General features: G+C 40.0%; 1 protein-coding gene and 1 pseudogene across 2 annotated transcripts in view; one reads left to right on the top strand and one right to left on the bottom strand.

Moving 5' to 3' along the window:
• PEAK1 (pseudopodium enriched atypical kinase 1) overlaps positions 1 to 19,288 on the bottom strand; it is a 76,661-nt gene extending 57,373 nt beyond the window's left edge. The window contains exon 1 of the mRNA XM_021694063.2: positions 16,131 to 19,288. Within this exon, the coding sequence (XP_021549738.2) occupies positions 16,131 to 19,288 (3,158 nt within the window). The remainder of the gene's footprint in view (positions 1 to 16,130) is intronic.
• On the top strand, positions 11,838 to 13,573 carry LOC110584034 (annotated as a pseudogene). The gene has a single exon (XR_002480551.1). The product of XR_002480551.1 is annotated as a eukaryotic initiation factor 4A-II-like (transcript).
• Positions 19,289 to 23,901: the final 4,613 nt, after the last annotated feature.

The following is a 23,901-nucleotide window of genomic DNA, read 5'->3' as shown; positions in this document are numbered from 1 at the left end:
CTGATAAATGGCCCACAAAAAAGACCTTATGGCTTCTATTTCTACTAGTTAAATTCATGTTGAAACAATCCCTAGTTCTATGGTGCTCTGTAGAATGTCTACAATAATTATGGCGTTGACATCTAGGTCCTTAATTATCAGATTGGGTCACACCCTGACTTAGCCTGCTATTTTCCTGGACCCTCAGCATTCACTCTGTTTTCATAATGGAAGACAACACAAGTTTGTGTGTACTTCAGACTCTTCAACTGACTTTTTCATTAATGACCAGTTTATAATTGAGATTCAGAATGTCTGACCCAACACTTAAAAAATCATGTCATAATCTCCATGAAGACATCTCATTTTCTGAACATGGAGAATGAACTTAAGGTGTTCAAAAGAAACTGTAACATTGTTACAGATTTGTCTGTTATACAAACAAATCCCTTGGTAAGGTGATCTCTCATCAGTCTGCAACATTCATACATAATTCAAATCTGCACAAGCAGTCTCCTGTGGGAAGCTTACTTGGCTTACCCAGGTGGTAGGATTAATCATTACAGCATCAAATGAAAATGATCTTTTTTTTTTTCCTGGCAAATTCGTTCAAGACAGATTTTTGTAAAAATTCTGTTAAAAGTCTGAATGTACTTTTTAAAGAGGCAAATTAATTCTGCATTAGAGTCCTTTATGCATCCAAGTATTTCCACAATTTCTGTTCAACTTTATCTTCAAATTCAACCACCTCCACTCAGCTTCAGAAGGGACAGTAAATGAAGTCAAGCTTCTACAGAGGCCATCTGCTTCTTTGGGCAAATGGTATTCTAACTTCCCATTTGCCAGCTCTCTTTGGCAAAACTTTTGTCTCTATTTGCCCAAGAAAGCCAATTAACAAATGTGTGATTTTTAAAACCTCTTTTTACCCCTAAAATTCAGATCAAAGCATATCAGAAACAGCATGCATATCACAGTTCTGTTAACTGGTTTCAGAGCTGCTGATTTCTGGGGTTGCTGGGGATGATGGACTTTTGCAGAAATGGAATACACACGAACACATGAAGAGAGTTCAAAGTTATCAAATCCCACACCTTTAATCTATCAGAAGGAGGAAAAACTCTGTCTCTTTCTGTCCCTGTAACCCCTGCCAATCTGACATTTCATAATCCTATCTTAGTTTCCAGGTTATCAACTTGATTTTGCTACATTTTCCAATTACTGGCATTCTCAGGTAGAAAAGTGTTGTGTCCAATGATCACTATCTTAGTGTCTCCAATTTTCCACTAAGCCTTCTGTAGTCTTTCACTGAAAACTTCAAACTTCTTCTCCTGAACTGAGATTAACCTTTCACTGAGATCTGATGAGTTCTTCCTAATATGTCTAACAGAGGCTGGTCAAACAAAGGTAGCTCTTACTGGTGTGAATGAAGTGGCTAGGTCTTGGAATGGGAAAGACTGGCAGCCACGAGCAAGGTCTTGAATAGACTCTAATTTTCAGACACTGCATGGTTTCACTTTTTTTTTTTTTAAACAGATGTGAATAGCAAATTAAAAGTGTCTTTAAGGCACCAGACTGCAAGACAGCAAAGTAGATAAAAACACAGGTCACTGTAAATCACTGTCATTCATAATACTAAGAAAAATTACAGTTTTAAAATCCTATGAAATATGAAGTCAGAATGGTATCTGTGCAAATTAACAGAGAAGATAAACTAATCTTGAAAAAGAGCAATAAAAGAAGGCTGCCTTTCTCAAAAACAGAGTTACAGAAGGAGCTTCTCATCACCAGTTAGGGCTTGGCTCACTTCTAAAGAATGGTGTGAGATATTGATGTATATTTCCTGGAAAAAGCAAGATATTAGAAGAAAAGACAGGTCTCTCCAAAAGGACTACCTAAGGGAGGATATAGGCCCTTGACTTTTTATGCACACTCAGAAGCACTGAAGAAGTGAGTCACTACACCTTTTCCATTTTCCTCTTACCTCCCTCCACTGCCTGTCTGCCCCTGGAGTCAGAGGAGGGAGAGGATTATGTATACTCAACTCTACAAAAACACTGCAGGCTCACAGAGGGGATGGGAGCCCAAACTGCTCAGAACCCACTCCTACTCGACACTGCACAAGCTGCATACTTTTCCACTTAATTCACAAAAACTCTTCAGGAGGTTGAGGCAGTTGCTTTCGTTTTGCAGATGGGGAAACTGAGATCGAATGAAGTGAAATGAGTTGCCTAGGATTACGAGGGTAATTTGGTAGTAGAGTCCGCATCTGAACTGGATCGTATCCGAACTAACATCCACCACACTGGCACCATAAGGCAAGCTTGGTATATTGTAAAGACTCAGCAATAAATGCTCGATTGTGAAGATGAAGAAGTAGAGTGCTCTGAAAAGAATATAGCTATTATTAAAATTATTAAAGGAGATTAATGATTACAAATAGTGTTCTACTTTTGAAAAATTCTAAACAAATTATTTACATTGCAAAAGGATTTCTTTAAATAGGAGCTGTTTTAGTACAGAAGGACTGCGTTTAGAGATACACCACCCCCACCGCCTCTACATTTGCTGAGTGCTCGGTACGTACTTAAATATCTAGCTCCTAACAATACCACTACAAGTAAGGCTCGTTATTCCTATCATAGGAAATCAGAACAGCAGCCAAAACTTACATAGTACTTACCGTGTGCCTGTTCCAAGCCACGAGTCTCAAAAGTGGCACTACTGACATTTTGGACCAGATAATACTTTGCTGTTAAGGGATGTCCTGTCCATAGCAGGGTCACACTAGCATCTCTTGCCTCTACCCAGGTGTTGGAACCACTCTCTCCTTCCCTAGTCATGATGACCAAATAGTCTGCAAACACTGGCAATGCCCGGGAGTGGGCCCCCCCTCACCCCCCCCACCTGCACAAAATCTACCCCCTTCTAACCTTTTACATAAATTCTTTTGAATCTCACAATAATGCCCTAGGCAGATTATTATCTCTGTTTTACAAAGGAAGAGATTAGAGTCCAGAGAGGTTAAGTCATTTGCCTCAGGTAACACAGCTGCTAACTGGTGGAGTTGAGATTAAAACCCTGCAGTTCAGCTCCAGGGTCTGTGTTCCAAAAAGATACACTATTCTGCCTCAGGTTATAGATGAGGTAACCTGAAGCAGAGCTTGTCCAAGATGACAGAGCTAATAAGTGGTGAAAGTAGGATTCAAATCCAGGTCTGAGTGACTTCAAAGTCAATGTTCTAAAATATTATGCCAATTGTTATACGGCTGTAATGTGCCTAAGAATTACCTTGGGAACTTGCTAAAGATGCAGATTTGCGGCTCCCACCTCCAGGGACTGATTTAACAGCTCTGGGGGATGGCCTAGGAATCTGAATTTATACAAACACCCCAGGAGATTCTGACACAGTTGGTCCTAGGGCCACACTCTGAGAAACTATTTTTACTGCCGCGCCACAGAACAGGGCAGTAAGTATAAAAAGAATCAGGGTGTAAAAAGTAAGAAAATTTTAAGTCAGGAGTATCGCTGAGAAGTGATATAGCTCAGAAGTGATATAGCTCAGAAGTGATATAAAGGGAAATAAAATAATTTTGGTAGTCACAGATGAGAGATTCATAATGGGCTATTAAAAAAGGGGAGAGGCTGTTTTGGAACCAATCCTTACCTTCTGAGGCTTACTCTTAGAATACAATTATACAAACTCACAAAATGTTTGAAAACAAGGATTTGGTTTAGTATGATATTTACAATTTTTATTTGAAGCCCTGGCTGGATAAAGTCACCTCTGAAAATAAGAAGCAGCATCTGTGACAGCAGCAATAGGTCGAGTCTCCCGACATGTTGCACGACCTCAATTCCCTGTATCAACAGAGGACAGAGATGAGCACTAAGGGCAGACACCTCTGACTGAGAAAGCTGCTACAAGAAGAGGGACCTTGGACCTGTACCTTCTACTCACTGGGCCAGGGTTCTCTTCCTAAAATCCCTATTTTGTTCTGTTGTTCCTCTGTTCCACATCCTTGTGACCTGTCAAGGTCAGGTCTGAACTACCTGCAGGTCTTCAGGGCCTTTCACAAAAAGGCTGCAATGTATGTTTCCATCCTTATTCCAAAATTTCCAACACACACTCCTTTAGCTCCACACAAACCAATGTATTTCTACATTGTAACTCCCTGTCCCTTGGACACACCATATTTTCCATCTTTACTGAATCTACTTTCCCTACCTAGAGCTGCCTCCCTTCTTCTCTCCATCTATTTCAAACTCAGCCAGTCATTAAAGACTACTCAGACCTCACGCTGCCCAAGACATCTTTGTGTCTGCAGGGACTCTTCCTTCTCTGAACACCCGTAACAGGTGTTCTGGATGAACATTTGCTCCCCCCCCCCCCAATTCATATGTTGAAGCCCTAAACCCCAGTGGCTATATTTGGAGATGGGGCTCTAAGGAAATAATTAAGATTAAATGAAGTGACTATCTTTTTTTTTTTTAACATATAATAGGAAGGGAAAATGAAGAGGGGCAAATCGGAGGGGGAGACAAACCATGAGAGACTATGGACTCTGAGAAACAAACTGAGGATTTTAGGGGTGGGGTGGGGGGGTGGGTTAGCCCAGTGATGGGTATTAAAGAGGGCATGTACTGAATGGAGCATTGGGTGTTACATGCAAACAATGAATCATGCAACACTACATCAAAAAAACTAATGATATAATGTATGGTGACTAACATAACATAATAATAATAAAAAAAGATTAAATGAGGTGATAAGGGTGGGACCCTGTCAGGTAGGATAGGTGTACTCAAAACAAAAAGTACCAGAGAGCTTGGTCTGTCTCTCCCTCTCTGCACACAATTCACTGAGGAAAGTGAGGATATAGCGAGAAGGTGGTCATTCTGCAAGCCAGGAAGAGAGCCCTCACCAGAAATCAATTTAACTGGAACCTTCCCTTAGTCCAGAGACTTGGCCAACTTTTTCTGTGAACAGTCAGTAATAAATATTTTAGGCTTTACAGACATATGGTGTCTGTTGCACCTAACTTGGCTGTTCTAGTGCAAAAGTAGCTGAGTGTGGTTGTTTTCCAATAAAACTTCATTTAGAGAAACAGGTGACAGGTTGGATTGGCCTATAGGCCATAGTTCTCTAACTTTTGGTCTATACTCTTGAGCCTTGGAGTGGATTAGAAGGCTCCTAGGATTGACTCCTAGATTATTGAAGAATATAGCTTAGTTCTAAGGACTCTAAGATCAAAAAGATATTGGAAGGATAAAGGGAAGGCTTATACAGATGAATGGCATTCCTAAGGGAGCAAAGGTGTGCCAAATCTTAACTGCCTGTCCAAAACAGAAGTTGGCGGAAGTTTGGGCAGAATCCCAGCAGGGTGAGGCATAGCTGAATTCCTGAGATGTTTCTGGGAGTCCTAGAAAAACCAGACTTACATGATACACAGAAACACATGCTGGGGGTCTTTGCTAATTAGGAACATGATGTTTCAGGGCTGATGAAGCTAGAGACGTTTGCCAAAAGCTAGAAAGGGTTGCCAAAAGGTGTGCTATTCAGTGGGCAAATGAGATCTTTAACTTTGGCTGGGAGTATTATAGTTATTTTGGATGAGTTATAGTTATTTTCTTAGACATTGCCTAAGGTTTTCTAATTGATTAGAAAAAACTTTTTGAACTAAATTTTTAAGGACATGTGATTGGCAATAGATACTACCTACCAATTATAAAATAAAGGTGATTTTAGTCAACAATAAATCTACCACACTGTTTATTGAAAAGACTACTAAAAGGACATACTTCAAGAAGAAGGAAATTGAATCCAGAAGGGAGGAGTGAAATGAATGAAAAGAAAAAAAAAGAAAAATGACAAACATGTGAATAAATCTAAAATAAAAAAGGATGATGTAACTGGGAGTGACTGAGAGTAGGGGAAGTTTCTTATGACTGGGCAGTCAGTGAAGAATCTTTTGAGGAAGTGACATTTAAATTGATAGCTGAACGGGGCCCCTGGGAGGCTCAGTTGGTTAACTGTCTGACTCTTGATTTCAGCTCAGGTCATGTTCTCAGGGTCGTGAGATCGAGACCCACATCCGACTCCACGCTGGGCAGGGAGCCTGCTTGGGATTCTCTCTCTCCCTCTTCCTCTGCCCCCCATCTCCCACTCTCTCTCTTAAATAAATCAATAGACAAATAGATAGCTGAATGACAAGAAGCCTGCCATACAAAGATCTGAAGAAAGCATTCCAGAGAGAGAATAGCTGATAAAAAAAAGGGGTCATGTTTGGCATGTTTGAAGAGCAGAAAGAAAGAAAACTGTATTGTGAGAAGCTCATGAACAAGGGGATGAGTAGGAGATAGATTAAACAGGTAGGCAAAGGTCATATTATGTACGGACTTCCTTCACTGTGTTGACACTATGAGATTTGATTTGAAAAAGTGTACTTGGCTATTCTAGAGAAATTAGATTAGAAGGGGCAAGAGATTAAAGCAGGGAGATCAATTAGGAAAATAATTTTCCTAAATGGAAAAAGGAAAATCAGGTGAGATGATGGTAGCTTGGACCAAGGTGGTAGAAGCAGATATGGAAAGAAGTAAACAGATTTGGGATATATTCTAGAGGTTGAGTTAATAAGACTTGCTGATATTTTGGATGTAGGGGGTAAGGATAAAAGAAAGACCAAGGATGACTCCTACTTTTCTGGAATGAGCAACTGGATAGATGGTGGGACCATTTACCAAGAAGGCAAGAGTTGGGATGGAATAGATTTGTAGGGAAAAATCAAGAGTTCTGTTTTGGACATGTTTCATTTGAGATGTCCATTTGATGTTCAAGTGGAAATACCAAATGGGTAAGTATGTGAATTGTGGGGGAGGTCAGGGATGGAGTCATCAGAATATATCTAGTATTTAAAATCTTTTTTTTTTTTTTTAAGATTTTATTTATTTGACAGAGAGAGCGCACAGGCTGGGGGAGTGGTGGGCAGAGGGAGAGGGAGGAATAGGCTCCCTCTGGAGTAGTGAGCCCAATGCGGGGCTCGATTCCAGGACCCTGGGATCATGACCTGAACCAAAGGCAGATGCTTAACTGACTGAGCCACCCAAGAGCCCCTAGTATTTAAAATCTTGATACCAGATGCTGTTTAGCCAGGAGTTAGCCATTAAAGTTTAAAGAACCATTTCTGGTATATGGTCATGATAGGAAAAAAAAAACAAACACTTTTTGGAGATACTTACTGAAACATTTACAGATGAAATGTCTGGGATTTGCTTCAAAATAATGGGGGGAAAGAAATAAGGGTATAGATGAATCAAAGACTGGCCATAACCTGATAATTGTTGAAGTGTGGTTTTGGCATAAATGGTGGTTCATTTTACTAATTTATCTATTTGTATATGTTTAAAACTTTATTTCACAAAAACTTTAAAATGAAAATAAATAAAAGGACCCATTTTAAAATGGTAGCCATTGAAAGGTAGTCCTATAGTACTGATGTCATGGTCAACATTATAAACAAGGCACTCAGAAAGAAAGGAAGCCAGAATAACTGGGGTTCAAGAGTAAGAGGGTAAATAAGATTAAACAGGTGACAAAGGTCACATATATAGGACTTTCTGCAGTGTGGGGATATGACTGGATTTATGTTTAAGAAAGAACACTTGGCTGTTCTAAAAATAGACTACAGGGGTAAGACATAGAGCAAGGATTATCTTAAATTCTGGTGCCCTAAATGGAATTTATAAAGAGGTCAACCCTATTGCTAGATACTGTGCTAGATGCTTTACAGATTTCAATTTAGTCCTCACAGTAGCTCTGTAAGGTAGGTATTATTATCATTATCATACAAGTTGGGAAGCTTCAGCTTAGAAAGGTTAAGTCAAAAGTCACACAACTACCAGTGGTATAGATGGAATTCAAATCTTAGTCTGACTCCAGTGCTTTTCTCACTATGTGATATTATTCCCCATGCTATGGACACCAAAGAGTTGCAGAGATGGTAGGTAGGCTAGTGCTTCTAAAAATAATAGTGGAGGAATTCCCACCTGATCATAGACCAGAATAACCACTAAATTAACTTCTCTTGACCCACACTAATCAGACAGAAATGATGCCTATGGATATATTCCTGAGTCAAAATTTGACTAGTATCCCTGTCACCAGTATTTCCACTTTCCAGCCCATTTTCAACAGTACTTCCAATAGAGATTTTATTAAAAAAAAAAAAAAGTTGGGGCACCTGGCTGGCTCAGTTGGCGGAGCACGCAACTCTTGATCTTGGGGTTGTGAGTTCAAGCCCCATGTTGGGTAGAGAGATTACTTAAAAAATAAAACCTTAAAAATTAAAAATAAATAAAAATTTTTAAAAAGTCACACACTAGGGGTGCCTGGGTGGCTCAGTCAGTTAAGTGTCTGCCTTCAGCTCGGGTCATGATCCCAGGGTCCTGGGATCCAGCCCTGCATCGGGCTTTCTACTCAGTGGGGAGTCTGCTTCTCCCTCTCCCTCTGCTGCCCCCCCTGCTTGTGCTCTCTCTCTGTCAAATAAAGAAATAAAATCTTAAAAAAAAAAAGTCACACACTTTCCCCCTTAAAATTGGTTTCTGTCCCAAAATCTAAAGATAAGGGCCAAATATTTCAACATATCGTGCAAGCCTTTTCATAGTTTGTCTCAGCACTTTTCAAACTTTTTTTCTCAGGATTCTTTTACACTTAAAAATTATTGAGAAGTGCAAGGGCTCTTGTTTATGTGAATTCTACCTACTGATATTATATTAGAAATCAAAAATGAGAACATTTAAAAATATAGTTCATTTAAAAATAATAAACCCTTTAAAAATAGTAACCTAAATAACATTATTTTCAAATCTCTTTAATATCTGGCTTAACAGAAGACAGATGAATTCTCATATGTGCTTCTGCATTCAATCGGCTGTGATATGCTGCTTTGGTTAAAGTACAGTTGACTCTTGAACAATGCAGGGGTTAGAGGTGCTGCCCCTCATGCAGTCAAAAACCTGTGTATAAATCTGACTCCCCCAAAACTTATTACTAGTAGCCTACTATTAAGCAGAAGTATTACTTATACCCAATTAACACATATATGTTTTTAAAGATTTATTTATTTGAGAGAGAGCAGAGCGCAAGCAAGCACAGGCAGGAGGGGCAGAGGGAGAGGGAGAGAGAATCTGAAGCAGACTCCACGCTGATTGTGGAGCCTGATGAGGAGCCTGATCTTATGACCCTGAGATTATGACCTGACCTGAAACCAAGAGTTGACTGTTTAACTGTGCCACCCAGGCACCCCAAATTAACACATATTTTGTATGTTATATGTATTATATACTGTATTCTTATAATAAAGTAAGCTAGAGAAAAGAAAATGTTATTAAGAAAATCGTAAGGAAGAGGAAATACATTTACAGTACTGTACAGTATTTATTAAAAAACCCATATATAAGTAGACCCATGCAATTCAAACCTGTGTTGTTCAAGGGTCAACTATATATTAAAAAAATTTCCCACCTATAGGTGGGAAAGGAAAAAGTATATTAGTAGACTTTTAGATAATTGTGGATATTCTTCTTGGTACTATAGCAGAACTTGATAAGTGGAAGTCTCTTAAAGGTTACTTGCAATGTGGAATTTGAAACCGTATCAATAAACATTTTGGACTCAGTTGCATTAAAATCTATCCGTCCAACTTGCAGTTTCAATGGATCTTTTACTTATGTATAATTTTGTAATATTGTGCATTGGGTCATTTGGAAATTACCAGTTCCCTGAGTTATGCAGATCTTCCAAATGTTAACACATTATATATTTAAAATCTTTTTATGCAAATACCACCACTACCAAACTCATCAGAAAAATCTCTAAGTATTAGAAAGCTGTCAAGGTCATGGTAGCAGATATAAGTTTTCAAAAATTCTTATTTTTATTTGAAGGCCTGAACTTTTTATCATTGACTACAAATACTGTCAGTTGTTTTCCTTGAAGTAATAGGCTTACAATATTCATTCTTAAGAAATTATCTTCCAAGCACTCAAGTCTGAATAGCCACAGTGGATTTGCCACTTGTTCTTTCAAGGTAGTCCATGAAAAAGGTGGCTAGGGGACACCTGGGTGGCTCCGTCAGGTCAGCATCTGCCTTTGGCTCAGGTCATCATCCCAGGGTCCTGGGATTGAGTCCCACATCGGGCTCCCTGCTCAGAGGGGAGGTGGCTTCTCCCTCTGCCTGCCACTCCCTCTGCTTGTGCTTTTTCTCTCTCTCTGACAAATAGGTAAAATCTTAAAAAAGAAAAAGAAAGAAAAAGAAAAAGGTGGCTAGTTCAGCTTTGTAACTCAAACTATTTTTCCTTGCAATAACCACCATACTTTGGTATGCAACAGAAATAATCTACGCATACTCCCCATTTCATCACATGAAATTTTTAAACGGACACAGTCTCAACGGCTGACATTTAATAAAATTTACTACTTCACCAAGGACATGCTTAAGTGAAACTTTTTTTTTTCAACTATTTGTACACTATTATGCCATGGCTTTGACTTGTGTTAAGGTATAAGTAGTTTGGCCTACTATTGTTTTTGTACCATCAGTGCAAATGTCAATGCAGTGAAAAGAATAATGTCTTATTATGAAAACAGTGACTTCTGCATGATCACTATTTGACCTTGCCTTGACCACATTTGAAGAACCACGGGTCTATTCATTATCCTTTTCCAGCCACCTGTCTGGATTCTGTTTGCTATCATCTTCTCTGTGACTCTGCATATATTGTTCCTTTAGCCTACAATATCTTTCCCAAGCAGCGGGAAAAATCCTATCTGTCTTTTAAGATCTGGTTTGTATTTCATTTCTGAGAAGTCTCTTTTAAGCTGATCTAATCATTGTCTTTTATGCTTCTCTACCACTACCCACATACATTGTTTTAGCATTTATTACATGGAAGGCAGAGGGGTTACTGACATCTTAAAGCACCCAACCTGTGCCAGACCCTGTGCGAAGTCTCTTACATATTCTCCCTTTATATCCTCAAACTAACTCCATGTGATAAGTGTCATTACAATCACTGTCCACTGAAGGACCAGACAAATAGCCGAAGTGAAGTCAAACCTAAACCTGTTATTTCAGCAGCATGATGATCTCTCCCCCATCTGTCCCTATGGCCCATATACGGCACAGTTAAGATACTCATTTTTGTCACCTGAAGAGTCAAATAAATGAATTTAATAACAATCTAATCTCGAGGCACCTGGGTAGCTCAGTCATTAAGCGTCTGCCTTTGGCTCAGGTCATGATCCCAGGGCCCTGGGATCGAGCCCTGCATCGGGCTGGGCTCCCTGTTCAGCGGGGAGCCTGCTTCTCCCTCTCCCACTCCCCCTGCTTGTGTTCCCTCTCTCGCTGTGTCTCTCTCTGTCCAAAAAAAAAAAAAAAAAAAACTTAAAACAACAATCTAATCCCATAATAAAAGTCTCTACAAAGTCCCTTATCTTTTAGGGTCTGGCCTTCAGTTGAGTATTTTTCAATTCTTATAGTTTGGATTTGGAATCTTCATTACTTATTGAAAAACTTGAATTTTCATTTCTTCCAGCAGTGCGTTCCCAGCCGTGGGATGGTAATTTAATGATTACACTGCCATCAAGCTGGAAACACAAATGTTGACATTTGACAGTAACATTTTTCCCTTTTAAAGCTGCTTCAAGTAAATATCAATGGTGTATCCAAGTAAATTAAGTAATTATTGAAAAAGCAAATGATGTATATTTTTCAATGAGTATCATGTTTATTTTAAAACTTTCCAAAAAGTTAAAAAAAAAAAAACTATTTAAAACCTCTTTTTCCTTTTCCAATCGGGCGCTGAGTGGTTTTTCGGATCATGTCTGGTGGCTCCGCGGATTATAACAGAGAACATGGAGGCCCAGAGGGAATGGACCCTGATGGTGTCATCGAGAGCAACTGGAATGAGATTGTTGATAACTTTGACGATATGAATTTAAAGGAGTCTCTTCTTCGGGGCATCTATGCTTATGGTTTTGAGAAGCCTTCAGCTATTCAACAGAGAGCTATTATTCCTTGTATTAAAGATCCAAAAGGTAATTCTGGCACTTGGAGACTATATGGGAGCAACTTGTCATGCCTGCATTGGTGGAACCAATGTTCGGAATGAAATGCAAAAACTGCAGGCTGAAGCACCACACATTGTTGTTGGTACACCAGGGAGAGTATTTGATATGTTAAACAGAAGATACCTTTCTCCAAAATGGATCAAAATGTTTGTTTTGGATGAAGCAGATGAAATGTTGAGCTGAGGGTTTAAGGATCAAATCTATGAGATTTTCCAAAAATTAAATACAAGTATTCAGGTTGTGTTGCTTTCTGCCACAATGCCAACTGATGTGTTGGAAGTGACCAAAAAATTCATGAGAGATCCAATTCGAATTCTGGTGAAAAAGGAAGAACTGACCCTTGAAGGAATCAAACAGTTTTATATTAATGTTGAAAGAGAGGAATGGAAGTTGGATGCACTTTGTGACTTGTACGAGACACTGACGATTACTCAGGCTGTTATTTTTCTCAATACAAAGCGCAAGGTGGACTGGCTCACTGAGAAAATGCATGCCAGGGACTTCACAGTTTCTGCTCTGCATGGTGACATGGACCAGAAGGAAAGAGATGTTATCATGAGGGAATTCCAATCAGGATCAAGCCGTGTTTTGATCACTACTGACTTGTTGGCTCGTGGGACTGATGTGCAACAGGTGTCATTGGTTATAAACTATGATCTACCTACCAATCGTGAAAACTATATTCACAGAATTGGCAGAGGGGGTCGATTTGGGAGGAAAGGTGTGGCTATAAACTTTGTTACTGAAGAAGACAAGAGGATTCTTCGTGACACTGAGACTTTCTACAATACTACAGTGGAGGAAATGCCAATGAATGTGGCTGACCTTATTTAATTCCTGGGATGAGATAGTTTTGAATGCAGTGCTCGCTGTTGCTGAATAGGCGATCACAACGTGCATTGTGCTTCTTTCTTTGGGAATATTTGAATCTTGTCTCAATTCTCATACCGGATCAGAAATACAGATTTTGATAGCAAAGCCACTTTAGTTGTGAGCTATTGTGAGGAAAGGCATTGGCTTTATCCTCTTTAGAGTTAGACTGTTGGGGTTGGGTATAAAAGATGGGGTCTGTAAAATCTTTCTTTCTTAGAAATTTATTTCCTAGTTCTGTAGAAATGGTTGTATTAGATGTTCTCTATCATTTAATAATATACTTGTGGACTAAAAGATGTAAGTGCTGTATAAAATCAGCCAATTATGTTAAACTAGCATATCTGCCTTTATTTTGTTTGTCATTAGCCTGAATAGAAAGGCCTTTAAAATTGATTTTTTTTTAGAAAGCATTTGAATGCATTTTGTTTGGTATTGTATTTATTCAATAAAGTATTTAATTAGTGCTAAGTGTGAACTGGACCCTGTTGCTAAGCCCCAGCAAGCAATCATATCCTAGGTAGGGTTAAATCCCCAGTAAAATTGCCATATTGCACATGTCTTAATGAAGTTTGAATGTTAAATAAATTGTATATTCACTTTAAAAAAAAACAAAAAACCTCTTTTTCTCCTCAGTCTGAGACAATTATGAAATGTGACAATTCTAGTGTGTCTCTAAGAAAAGCTTAATACCTCAAAAATGCTTAACTTAGACTACAGCACATTAGCTTTAGATCCCGAATGGTGGTGAGATCAGTGGCTCCCCAAGTGTAGCCCCAGGGCCAGCAGCTGCAGCACCACCTGGGGGCTTGTTAGAAGTGCAAACTACCAGGGCCCGCACCACCTCAGACCACCACATCAAAAACTTTGGGGGTGGGGCCCAGCAATCTGCTTTAACAGCCCTCAAGTTACTATGATGCATGGTTAAATCTGAAACCAATGGGACAAACCACTGCATTGTTTGGATTTGTTTTAAAGATTTACTTATTTGAAAGAGAGAAAGAGAGCACACATGGGGGGCGGGTAGGAATAGAGGTAGAGGGGGAAGGGAAGCAGACTCCCCACTGAGAGTGGAGCCCACCTTGGGGTTAATCTCAGGACCTGAGATCATGACCTGAGCCAAAACCAAGAGTTGGGCGCTTGACCGACTGAGCTACCCAGGTACCCCTCGTGGAGTTACTTATTAAGAACTGATGAATTTTGGAAGATATGACTGGCTCATGTACAAGCAAATCTGTGAAAATATAAGCTGTATAGTTAAGGGGTCTGCCATGCCGTGGCATGCAGCCAAAGTAGAGAATCTCATTCTACAGAAGAGGCCAAATCATTGCTTGGCTCTTCCTTCCAGGATGCGGGTAAACACACCACAGCCATACTTAATGAGGAGTGAAGCCATTTATTGATCTGCAAAAACTATCTGACATAAGTAACTCCAACCATGTGCAGCTTAAATTGCTTTTTTCCTAAATAAAACAGTAACCTGCAATACATGTGTTTTATTACTGCTAGAGTCTGATATTCTATCATCCACTTTCAACTGCCAATGACAAGACTATTCTTTCCAGGAATATATCACCACTATTCTACTTGCTCTGCTATTATTTGGATTTAAGGAAAACAGGAACTTGCTAGCATTTTGACAACTATTTCGGGGTTATGTAAAAAGCTTATTTTCGTAAAGAATATATATATAAAACTTCTTAACATTTTGCTAGAAAAAGTGAAGGCGTTAAGTGTTCTCTTAATTTTTATTTATACTGTTCTAACAGAAAGCTGGTGAGAGGATCTGCCCTATCATAAGAGTTTGCTGTCTTTGCCAAAGAAAAGGTCAGACCTGGTAGAGAAGGCTTCCGGTAAGTAAGAAGGAGGCAGACTTAGAATCAGATCAAAGAAATACTCAGGGCATATCTTTGCTTAAAAATAAAAAGTACCGGGCACCTGACTGGTTCAGTCGGTAGAGCATACGACACTTAATCTTGGGGTTGTGAGTTCGAGCCCCATATTTGGTGTAGAGGTTACTTAAAAATAAAATCTTAAAAAAAACTACAGGGGATATAAGGAAATCATCCCATTTGTTACAAACTTGGGATAACAGTTCTTGTTTTTATTGGTGGTTCGTTAATTTTGCTTACAATACAAATGAGAAACAAAAAACCTTAAGCTTCCTAACATAAATGTTTATGTGAATGATTACAAGTGAAAATATAAAAATCTCCTTTGCCCTTGTGTTTGTAATGCAACACTGTAGGAAGAATACAAGCTTTAGAGTCAGAAAGACCAAGTTTGAATTCTGGCTCTGACAATGATGAGCTATGTGAATCTGCTTAATTCTTAACTTCTCTCATCTTTGGTTTCCTCATCTGAAGACTACAACCAATTTGTAGGGCTGCTGTACGGATGGGAGATAGATCCTGGGAATGCGCTTTACACTGGGGAGGTGATCACGAAGAGTCATTTAAGAATGAAAGGAAACGGCTAGCTAGAGAACTGAGTGGGTGTGAGTGGGTGTACATTGGCCGGCTGCCCTCAGGATTCTGCTACTGGCTGGGTCTCAATCTCAATAACCAACTTCTCCTCTAGCACCCACGTGTTAGATAACTATCAACTGCTGGCCCCTGTCTCCACCGCAGCCCCCCCACCCCCATTTTCCACCATACTTGGAAAGAAGACAGAGACAGCAATAAAAACCCAAATATTCCCTCAAAACAAAGTAACGCATATAGAGCTAACACCTCGGTGAAAACCAAAACGAATCGCTTAAGGAGCTTTATTCTATCTACAATGAGGGTAAGAAGAGTGCTATCATTTATTCATTTTATCTTGTTTCTTCCTCACACTATCATAGCATTTCCAAGCAATGTATTATTTATTGCTATTAAGGTGTTACAGATTTGCTTTTCTATGTTCAAGCCCCTCTGCATTCACCAGAATGCAGCAGGCTACTTTAGCTAAATCTCCAGGGCCATAAACCTTGTTTGGTACAATAAGATCACTTTAATAATACTCTAATCTTGGAATGCAGTTACAAAGATGATGGCCACTGAGTGCTACTTATAAACAGAAATGGCTCTTATGTAATCTTAAAGATGTAAAAAACTTAGCACCTAAAAATGTGTTAAAAAATTCCCATACTCTGCCATTCTATTTTACATACCTGAGAATTTTTTTAGGAACCTGTGATGGAGAAGAATGACTCCTTTTCTTCTTCTCTGAGTCCAGCAGTAACCCATCCTCTGTGCCGTCCTTCTCTCTGACTGCTGCCTGGTCTGCTCTGGCCTTCTGATCCACACTGAGCTGGCTTTGGGCGGGATCACACCTGTACATAAAGACGATGGCTGGCTTCTCACTGGACTCTCCTTTTGCCTCTGTGAACCAGTGATGGCGCTGGACTGGCGGAGGCGGCAGCATGTGGATGACTGTGCCATCCAGGCCCACCAGTTTCCCTTTCTCTCGGTCTTTCTCTTTGTCATCCTCCTCATCTGTTTTCCGGCGGCGGAAGAAGCTTTTAAATGATATCCAGCGTTTAGGTTTTGCATCAGCAGCCCGCCTACTGCCTTCAGAGTGCAAAACCGATTCAGCTTCCGTTGACCTGGTGGGACTGGTTGGCTTGGTCCAGTTGGTGAAATGCCTCTGCAGAAGGTTGCTTGCATGATAAGGGGAGGAAGTAGAACGAGGTGGGGGAAAGGGAGGTGGTGGCTCACTCTGGGGGTTAGCCACGAATTTGGAGAGAGGGGTCGTGCCTGGCTTTGCGAGCGGATCTTTCCATACTTTGGCAGTAGGGCTTTCTGTGGTCTGAGGGGCTTCAGCTTCACCACTGGGCTGAGATGTGAAGAGAGATTTGGGTCGGACTGGTGTACTCTTAGGTGTACTCTTAGCAGCATCGGCATCTGGAGGAACTGCATACAGCTCTTCCACGCTGCATGCTTTTGGGCCAGACTGGGGCTTTTCTGGAGGAGACTCTGGTGGATGGATGGAAGCCACAATCTGAGAAAGCACTGTGCTCGCTTTCTCCCTGGTGCTGCTGCCGTTGCTCACCATCTGAGATGCCTGAGGGCCTTCTGTTTTGGCCACAGGTTCTTGAGTGGTTCTCTGGATCTTTGTTGGGGAGCTGTGGCTAGAACTATAGCTTTTCTGTGGTGAAGACTGACCTCTGTTAAGACAGCTGTTAAACTCCTGAACCTTCTGAGCCACTGAGCCCCTTTTACGCTCTGTGCTGTTTGAAAACCCTTTGGCTTGGGGACATTCAGCAGGTTTGCTAGTGGTGTTATCAGACGCTTTGCTTTCAGTTTCAATTTCTTCATAAGTATGGCTTATTATACTTGTGGTTTTTTCCTTCACTGAGAGTTCTCCACTTGTTCCGAGAAAACTTTTGTAAATGGCTAGATTGTCATATGCATTTGGATTGATGACGATGGGGACTTTGATGGCGTTTTTGGAACTCCGAGCATAAGTTGGCTCGTCATGAATGATAATTGGAAAAGGTGGCATACCAGCATTGTTATAACTATTAAATTTTATTTCGGACAAATTGGGTGACTTAACAGGGATAGTTTTAGAGGAAATGTTTGTAGTTGTTGGTGAAGTAGGTGCTGATTTGTGACAGTTTTTCCTCGGAGGGACATTTGGCCCAGTCCCACTGCTAATCAATTCCACCTTGGGTATCTTTTGTCGTGGGCTGGTACTGGAAGTCCATACTTCCTGGTATCGTATTGCACTGGAGTTTTGGAAATGGGCACTTGTTTGTCCTGATGTCAGTGTGGGTGATGTCAGTGCGGGCGATGTCACCGGAGAGTTTGGAGTAGAAGATGAGATTTTTGTCTTGGGGCTGTTAACAGGGCCCTCGAGGTGCTCACTGGCCATGGCTGCCGACACGTCCACGACAGTATATGGCTTGCACAATGGTTGTTCCAGATTGACAACTCGGTAAGGCTTTGCTTGCTCTTCTATAGGGACGAGGTTTATGGTTACTGCTTGCCCGGTGATATCGGTAGAGGCTTTACTTTCTTGCTTCTCAGTCTGTACAGCAATCTTGCCATCCTTCTCTTCTAATCGGAGAGCAAGGACTGCTTTGTGTGTTTCTGGAACTTTTATTGAGCTTTTAGGTGCCTGTGAGGAGTCCTTCTCCTGATTATTACCAGAGAGACTTTCACAATTGGGCTCCCTTTCCTTCATGTCCTTAGAATCTCCCGGGTTACCAGGAGATATTCCCCCATTACAGATCTTCTGGGATAAACTACTGGCTGTCTCAGAACGTGATTCTTCTGTTAAAGAAGAACCTGGTGACGTAGAGTCAGATGACGCCATGCTCTGAATGCTTCCTGGTCCATAGGAGGCCACAGAATTCTCTTCATAGCCATTCAGGATTTCATCATAGCTGTCATCATAGTCTACAGCACAGATTCTCTGCAGAGACTTATTTCGCAGGGGGACCGTATTCCATTTTTTGTCCACAAAGAATCGAACAGGAGACAAAGTATTTGCCCTGAAGTTAGCAAAGCGGGGTTGCCCTCTCATGCGAATCTCCATGGCCAACAGCTCTTCATCACTCTCATCCCAGCTCTCATGCTCCTCCGCCATGTTACTGAAAAGTACATCTTCTTCACTCTCCTCGCCACTAGAGAACTCTGGGTAACAGAACCGTCCCCCTTCATTACTGATCACTTCTGTGCTCCCACTCAGAATCACATGCTTGCCTTGAGTGTCCTTTATCCCGCCCATCATGCAGCTTGGTGGAAGCTTTCTTTCCAGTGATCTTTTATAGCAATCATTTATTCTTCCAAAGAACATTTCTCTGGAGTTTGTTTCACTTCCTCTTATCTGAGGGGTGGTATCCAAGCCTGCTATCTCCTTTAACACATCAGTTAGTCCATTATTGTTATTTGATATCTTCTTGGCACTATCATTATTGCCATAAGGCTTAGGAACATGGCTAAATCCTTCAATGTCATCTTCATTATTATTATTAAGTGGTTTCTGATTCAAGGCCGTCCTGTTTCGGTTCCATCCTATGACGACAGGTTTGTTCTCACAGTGTTCTTGGATACTAAGTTCACCACATACACTTTGCCCATCTGCCACTATCATAGTGGGCTTCACAGCTATAGTGGGTTTTTTAGCCACAGGAGGACGGAAATTTCCAGTGTTCCTCATGCGGTGGTTGTTACTGTGATTGGCATTCGTTTTCACATTGCCATGGGTGATGGGTGCCTTCTCAGAGTCTGGGGGAAGCTGGTGCAAGCTTTTAGGTTTAAAGCAGTTCTTGCATTCACCAGGTTTCCAAACGTGTTCAGTAAAGGTGTTACAAGCAGACATTTTTAAAAAAGGACCTTCACAGACAATGCTTCCCTTTCAGTGCATGGTAAAACTTTCATCCATCAGTCTTCACTTTCCCTAGGCATCACAGCAGCTCTTGTAAGTATGATCAATCTGTGGGGGGCGGAAAAGAAAATCTAAATGGAGAAGGCACTATGAGGCATATCACGATGACTTAACAACAACTGGCTCCACTCCTCAACTTTTCCTTAAATTAAAAGATTGAGAGAGAAACTAATTTGGGCACTTTTTGAACTCCCTTTAGCCAAGCAGCATTTTGGAAAATTTGTTTTGCAGCCGTAATTTTGTACCCCCTCATTGAACTATATATAATCTTTCCCTTGATGTCTATGTGGCAATGATACTGTGACCTTGCCCTCGGGGAGTGACTCCGAAACTGCTCTTTTTAATATCTACCAACCTGTATGACACTTCTTAGTCCACTGAAGGTTCTTCTTCTTCTACCTACCCTTTTGATTTTGGGTATCTCATAGACTCCTCAATCTCGATGCATTCAAAACGAATCCTCTGGCTACCCCTCTTCTCAACTCTGGGAAACTTTTCCACTCTAACCAGCCCTCCCCTCTACTCCCCAGGCCACCTCCTTCCTCTGCCTTTACCCTATTTCAGTTATTGTCACTATCCTCTACTTACATAGCTAAGCTCAATTACTGACACCTCTTCCCTCACTTCTAACTCCGTATCTAACTAACTCCTTAAATTAGTCTTGCCGATTTAATCTATTACATTTCATTGAAACTCTTTCTTGCCATTACCAGCCCCTGCTAGTAGTTCAGAGACTCACCATCCTTTGCCTAGGTTCCTGAAATAGGCTAATTAACGATCTTCATGCCTGCAGTCTCACCCCATTCCAATCCAATCTCTTTACATTTGCTACTCAAAGTGTGGTCCTCAGACAAGAAATATCAGCCTCGTTTGGGACCTTGTTAGAAATGCAGTATCTCAGGTACAACCCCAGATCTACTGGATCAGAATTCAAATTTAATGAGATTCTTAGGTGATTCTATTGTTCTCTGTACTACTATCAAATTTATTACTTTCTAAAATGTTAATATGATCGACTTACTACCTAGCTTAACTATTCTGTGGCTCAATCTTACCTAATGCACTGACTCCCAAATGTCAGTGTGCAGACTAGGGGTTGCCAGCTAAATAAGAACCACTCAGGGAAGCACCCTAGACCCACCTAGTCAATCTCTGAGGGAAGAGTCTAGGAATCTGATTTTTTAATAAGTTCTCCAGGTTGTTTTTTTTTTTTTTTTAACAAGTTCTATGTGCATTAAGGTGTTGGAACCTCTGAGTTATAGGATCGGATATAAGCCCCTTAGGTTTTCATGATATGGTCCTTGCCTCCCTTCTAGCCTTATGTCTTAACAATCAACTAGTCTTACACTGTAAATCCCACTGGGCTACTTGTTTCTCCTTGGTACTATCAAAGCCACTTAGACATACCTCCATGAACAAGCACTTTCATTTTTAATTGTCTGTCTCCCCACAAGTTTTTGAGCTTCTTCAAGGTCTGGGCTGTATCTTATTCATCTCAATATGTCTAGCATAAGGAGCTGAATAAATACTGGTTGACTAAATGTGCTGGTTTATTTAAAAAAAATGAATCTTATGACTTTCTCCTTTGTCTTAGGCACATAGCTGCAGACTTTCCCACAGAACATCACTACAGTGTTACATTTCTAATTTGGATATTATAATAAAGTTGGCAGTGGGCATGTACATGTAAGAACTATTTTAATGGCTGAAGAGTTTAACTTTATTCATGTACAAGGACAGCGACGGGATCCTTGGTTTGGTCAGAAATGCAGTCTTTTTGCTGAGTTTCAGCACATGTATAAAGAAGGAAAGAATATTTTCTTTAGCTCGCAGGTGTGCATGCATATACCTGCACACACAGAGCTAAGTCCCTTGTGAATAATATTCATAAAGTACTCTGCCTCAGTGGAAGAAGTACAGACTTAAAGATCAAAGTATTCCACACAAGAGAGCACAACAACCTGGCCAAAACCTAAGTTCGTTCTTTGCTGGAGATCATCAAATGCTTCTTTTCAATATGGTTAAAATATATTTTTCAAGTGTTTGTTTGAAAACATTTATTTATTTAGTCTTTCTGATATTCTAAAAGCTATTCCTTAGTTGATAAAACCATTTCCTGCTAGTCTGAGATTGGAACATTTTGAGCAAGGGGAAGAAAGGCATAAAATTAGGCTGAAGGGGACAGCAGGGTCCAGATCATGCAGGGCCATTTAGGCTTTTAAAGATTACAGGGTTTATCCAAAGAGGAGTGGGAAGCCACTGAAGGGTTTTAAATAGGGGAAACAACATGATCCAATTTGCATTTTAAAAAGACAGCTTTAACCAAAAAACATGAAATACTTAGGTATAAATCTAATAAAATATGTGCAAAATCTACACTCTCTATGCAGAAAACTACAAAACACTGATAAAAAGGTATCAAAGACTTAAATAAATGGAGAGAGATACCAAGATCTCTCAGTATTCTTAAGGTGTCAATCTCCCCCAGATTGCTCTGTAGATTCAACATAATTCTAACAAAATCCAAGCAGGATTTTTTTTTTGTAGAAATCAACAAGCTAATTCTAAAATGCATTCAGAAAGGCAAAGGAACTAGAATAGCCAAAGCAATTTCGAAAAATAACAAAGTTGGAGGACGCCCCCCTTACCTGACTTCAAGACTTAGCATAAAGCTACAGTAATCCTGACAATGGGGTATTGGCAAAGGACAGAAACATAAATGGGGGAAGTAGGGCAAGCAAATACCAGTCCAGAGGCTGAATCTAGCCTGTCCCTTGTTTTTATATGACCCAAAGCTAAGGATGCTTTTAAAATTTTTAAGTGATTGCAAAATTCAAAAGAATGGTATTTTGTGACAAGTGAAAATTATATGGAATTCCAAATAGAGTGCCCGTAAATAAAGATCTACTGGAACATAGCCAGGCTCATTTGTCTCCATATTGTCTGTGGTGGCTTCGTGCTACAATGCAGAGCTGAGTGGTTCGGACAGACTGCATGTGGTGGCATACTCATCACTGCCCAGTGCTTTTCAAGCACTCTACAGACCAGCATTTCTACTGCTACAGGTATCACCCACGTGAAAAGACATTTTTCAAAGATAAAAATATGGCAAATTTCACATTAATAAATGAATTTTGTAATAAAGTCTGAGAGGAAACACTAACTTAGCACCCTAGTTAAGCAAAATATTATCCCTCTCCCAAAAAAGAGTTCCATCTTTGGATTAGTAGAGCTGCATTTCAGAAAACTGTACTCAATTATTACATTTTGAATTTTGTTTGAAAAATTCACGGAAATTTGTTTTCTCTTATTATACAAGTACTTACACAATACTTTCAATTTTGCCTTTTGGCCTGCAAAACCTAAAATATTTACTATCTAGTTCTTTACAGAAAAAGTCTGCTGACCCCTGATATAGATCAAAACAGACACAGAACAGAATAATAGAGTCCAGAAATAGGACAATACAAATATAGGCAACTGATACTTGCCTACAGCAGTGAATATTCTTTTCAACAAATGTACTAGAGCAACTGGATATCCATGGGAAACAAAGTAAATCTCAATTCATACCTCACACTTCGTACACAAAAATTAACTCAAAATGGATCACAGATCTAAGTATAAAGTGTAAAGCTATAGTATTTTTAGGAGGAAAAAAAAGGAGAAAATCTTTGTGACTTTGAGTTAGTCCAAGTTCTCAGATACAACACAAAGAGCATGATCCATTAAAAAAATGACAATTTGGATTTTATCAAAATTAAAAATGTTTGCTCTGACAAAGATACTGATAAGAGAATGAAAAGACAATCTACAGATGAGACTTTTTTGCAAAGTACATATCTGACAAAGGACTTTGTATCCAGAATATACGAATAACTTCCAAAATTCAATAAAAAGAAAACAAATCTGATAAAAAAATAGGCAAAAGGTTTGAGCAGACACTTCACCAAAGGTATATGGATTGCATATAAACATGTGAAAGATGCTAAATATCCTTAGCCATACAGAATGCACATTAGAACTGCAATGAGCTACCTCTATGGATCCACTAGAATGGTTAAAATGAAAACAAACAGGAAAACTGATACTAGGGAAGATGTGGTACAACAGAAATTCCTATGGTGCTGGTGGGAATGCAGATGGCACAACCACTTTGGAAAACAGATTGGCAGTTCTTATAAAGCTAAATGTAAGCCATAGGACCCAGCCGGCTCACCTCTCGGTATTTATCCAAGACAAATGAAAAGTTATGTTTACACTAAAGCATGTACACAAAGGTTTATAGGCCAAAACTGGAACAATTCAAATGTTGTGTGGTGGTGGCTAGACAACTACATGTATTTGTCAAAATCCACAGAATTCTACACTAAAAAAAGATTTATTACTGTATATAAATCAAACCTTAATACATCTGACTCAAAAATAAAAGATAGCTCTGGCTGCTGTATGGAGAATAAACTGGGGAGAACAGGACAGGAAGCCAGGAGACTGCCCAAAGGGCTGCTGTGGGCAAAATAAGGTATGATGAGGATCTGAATTAGGAT

The sequence above is a fragment of the Neomonachus schauinslandi genome, chromosome 9 (assembly GCF_002201575.2).
Source record: "Neomonachus schauinslandi chromosome 9, ASM220157v2, whole genome shotgun sequence".
NCBI lineage: Eukaryota > Metazoa > Chordata > Mammalia > Carnivora > Phocidae > Neomonachus > Neomonachus schauinslandi.
The sequence above is the reverse complement of the archived record's forward strand: the minus strand, read 5'-3'. Positions and strand labels throughout refer to the sequence as shown.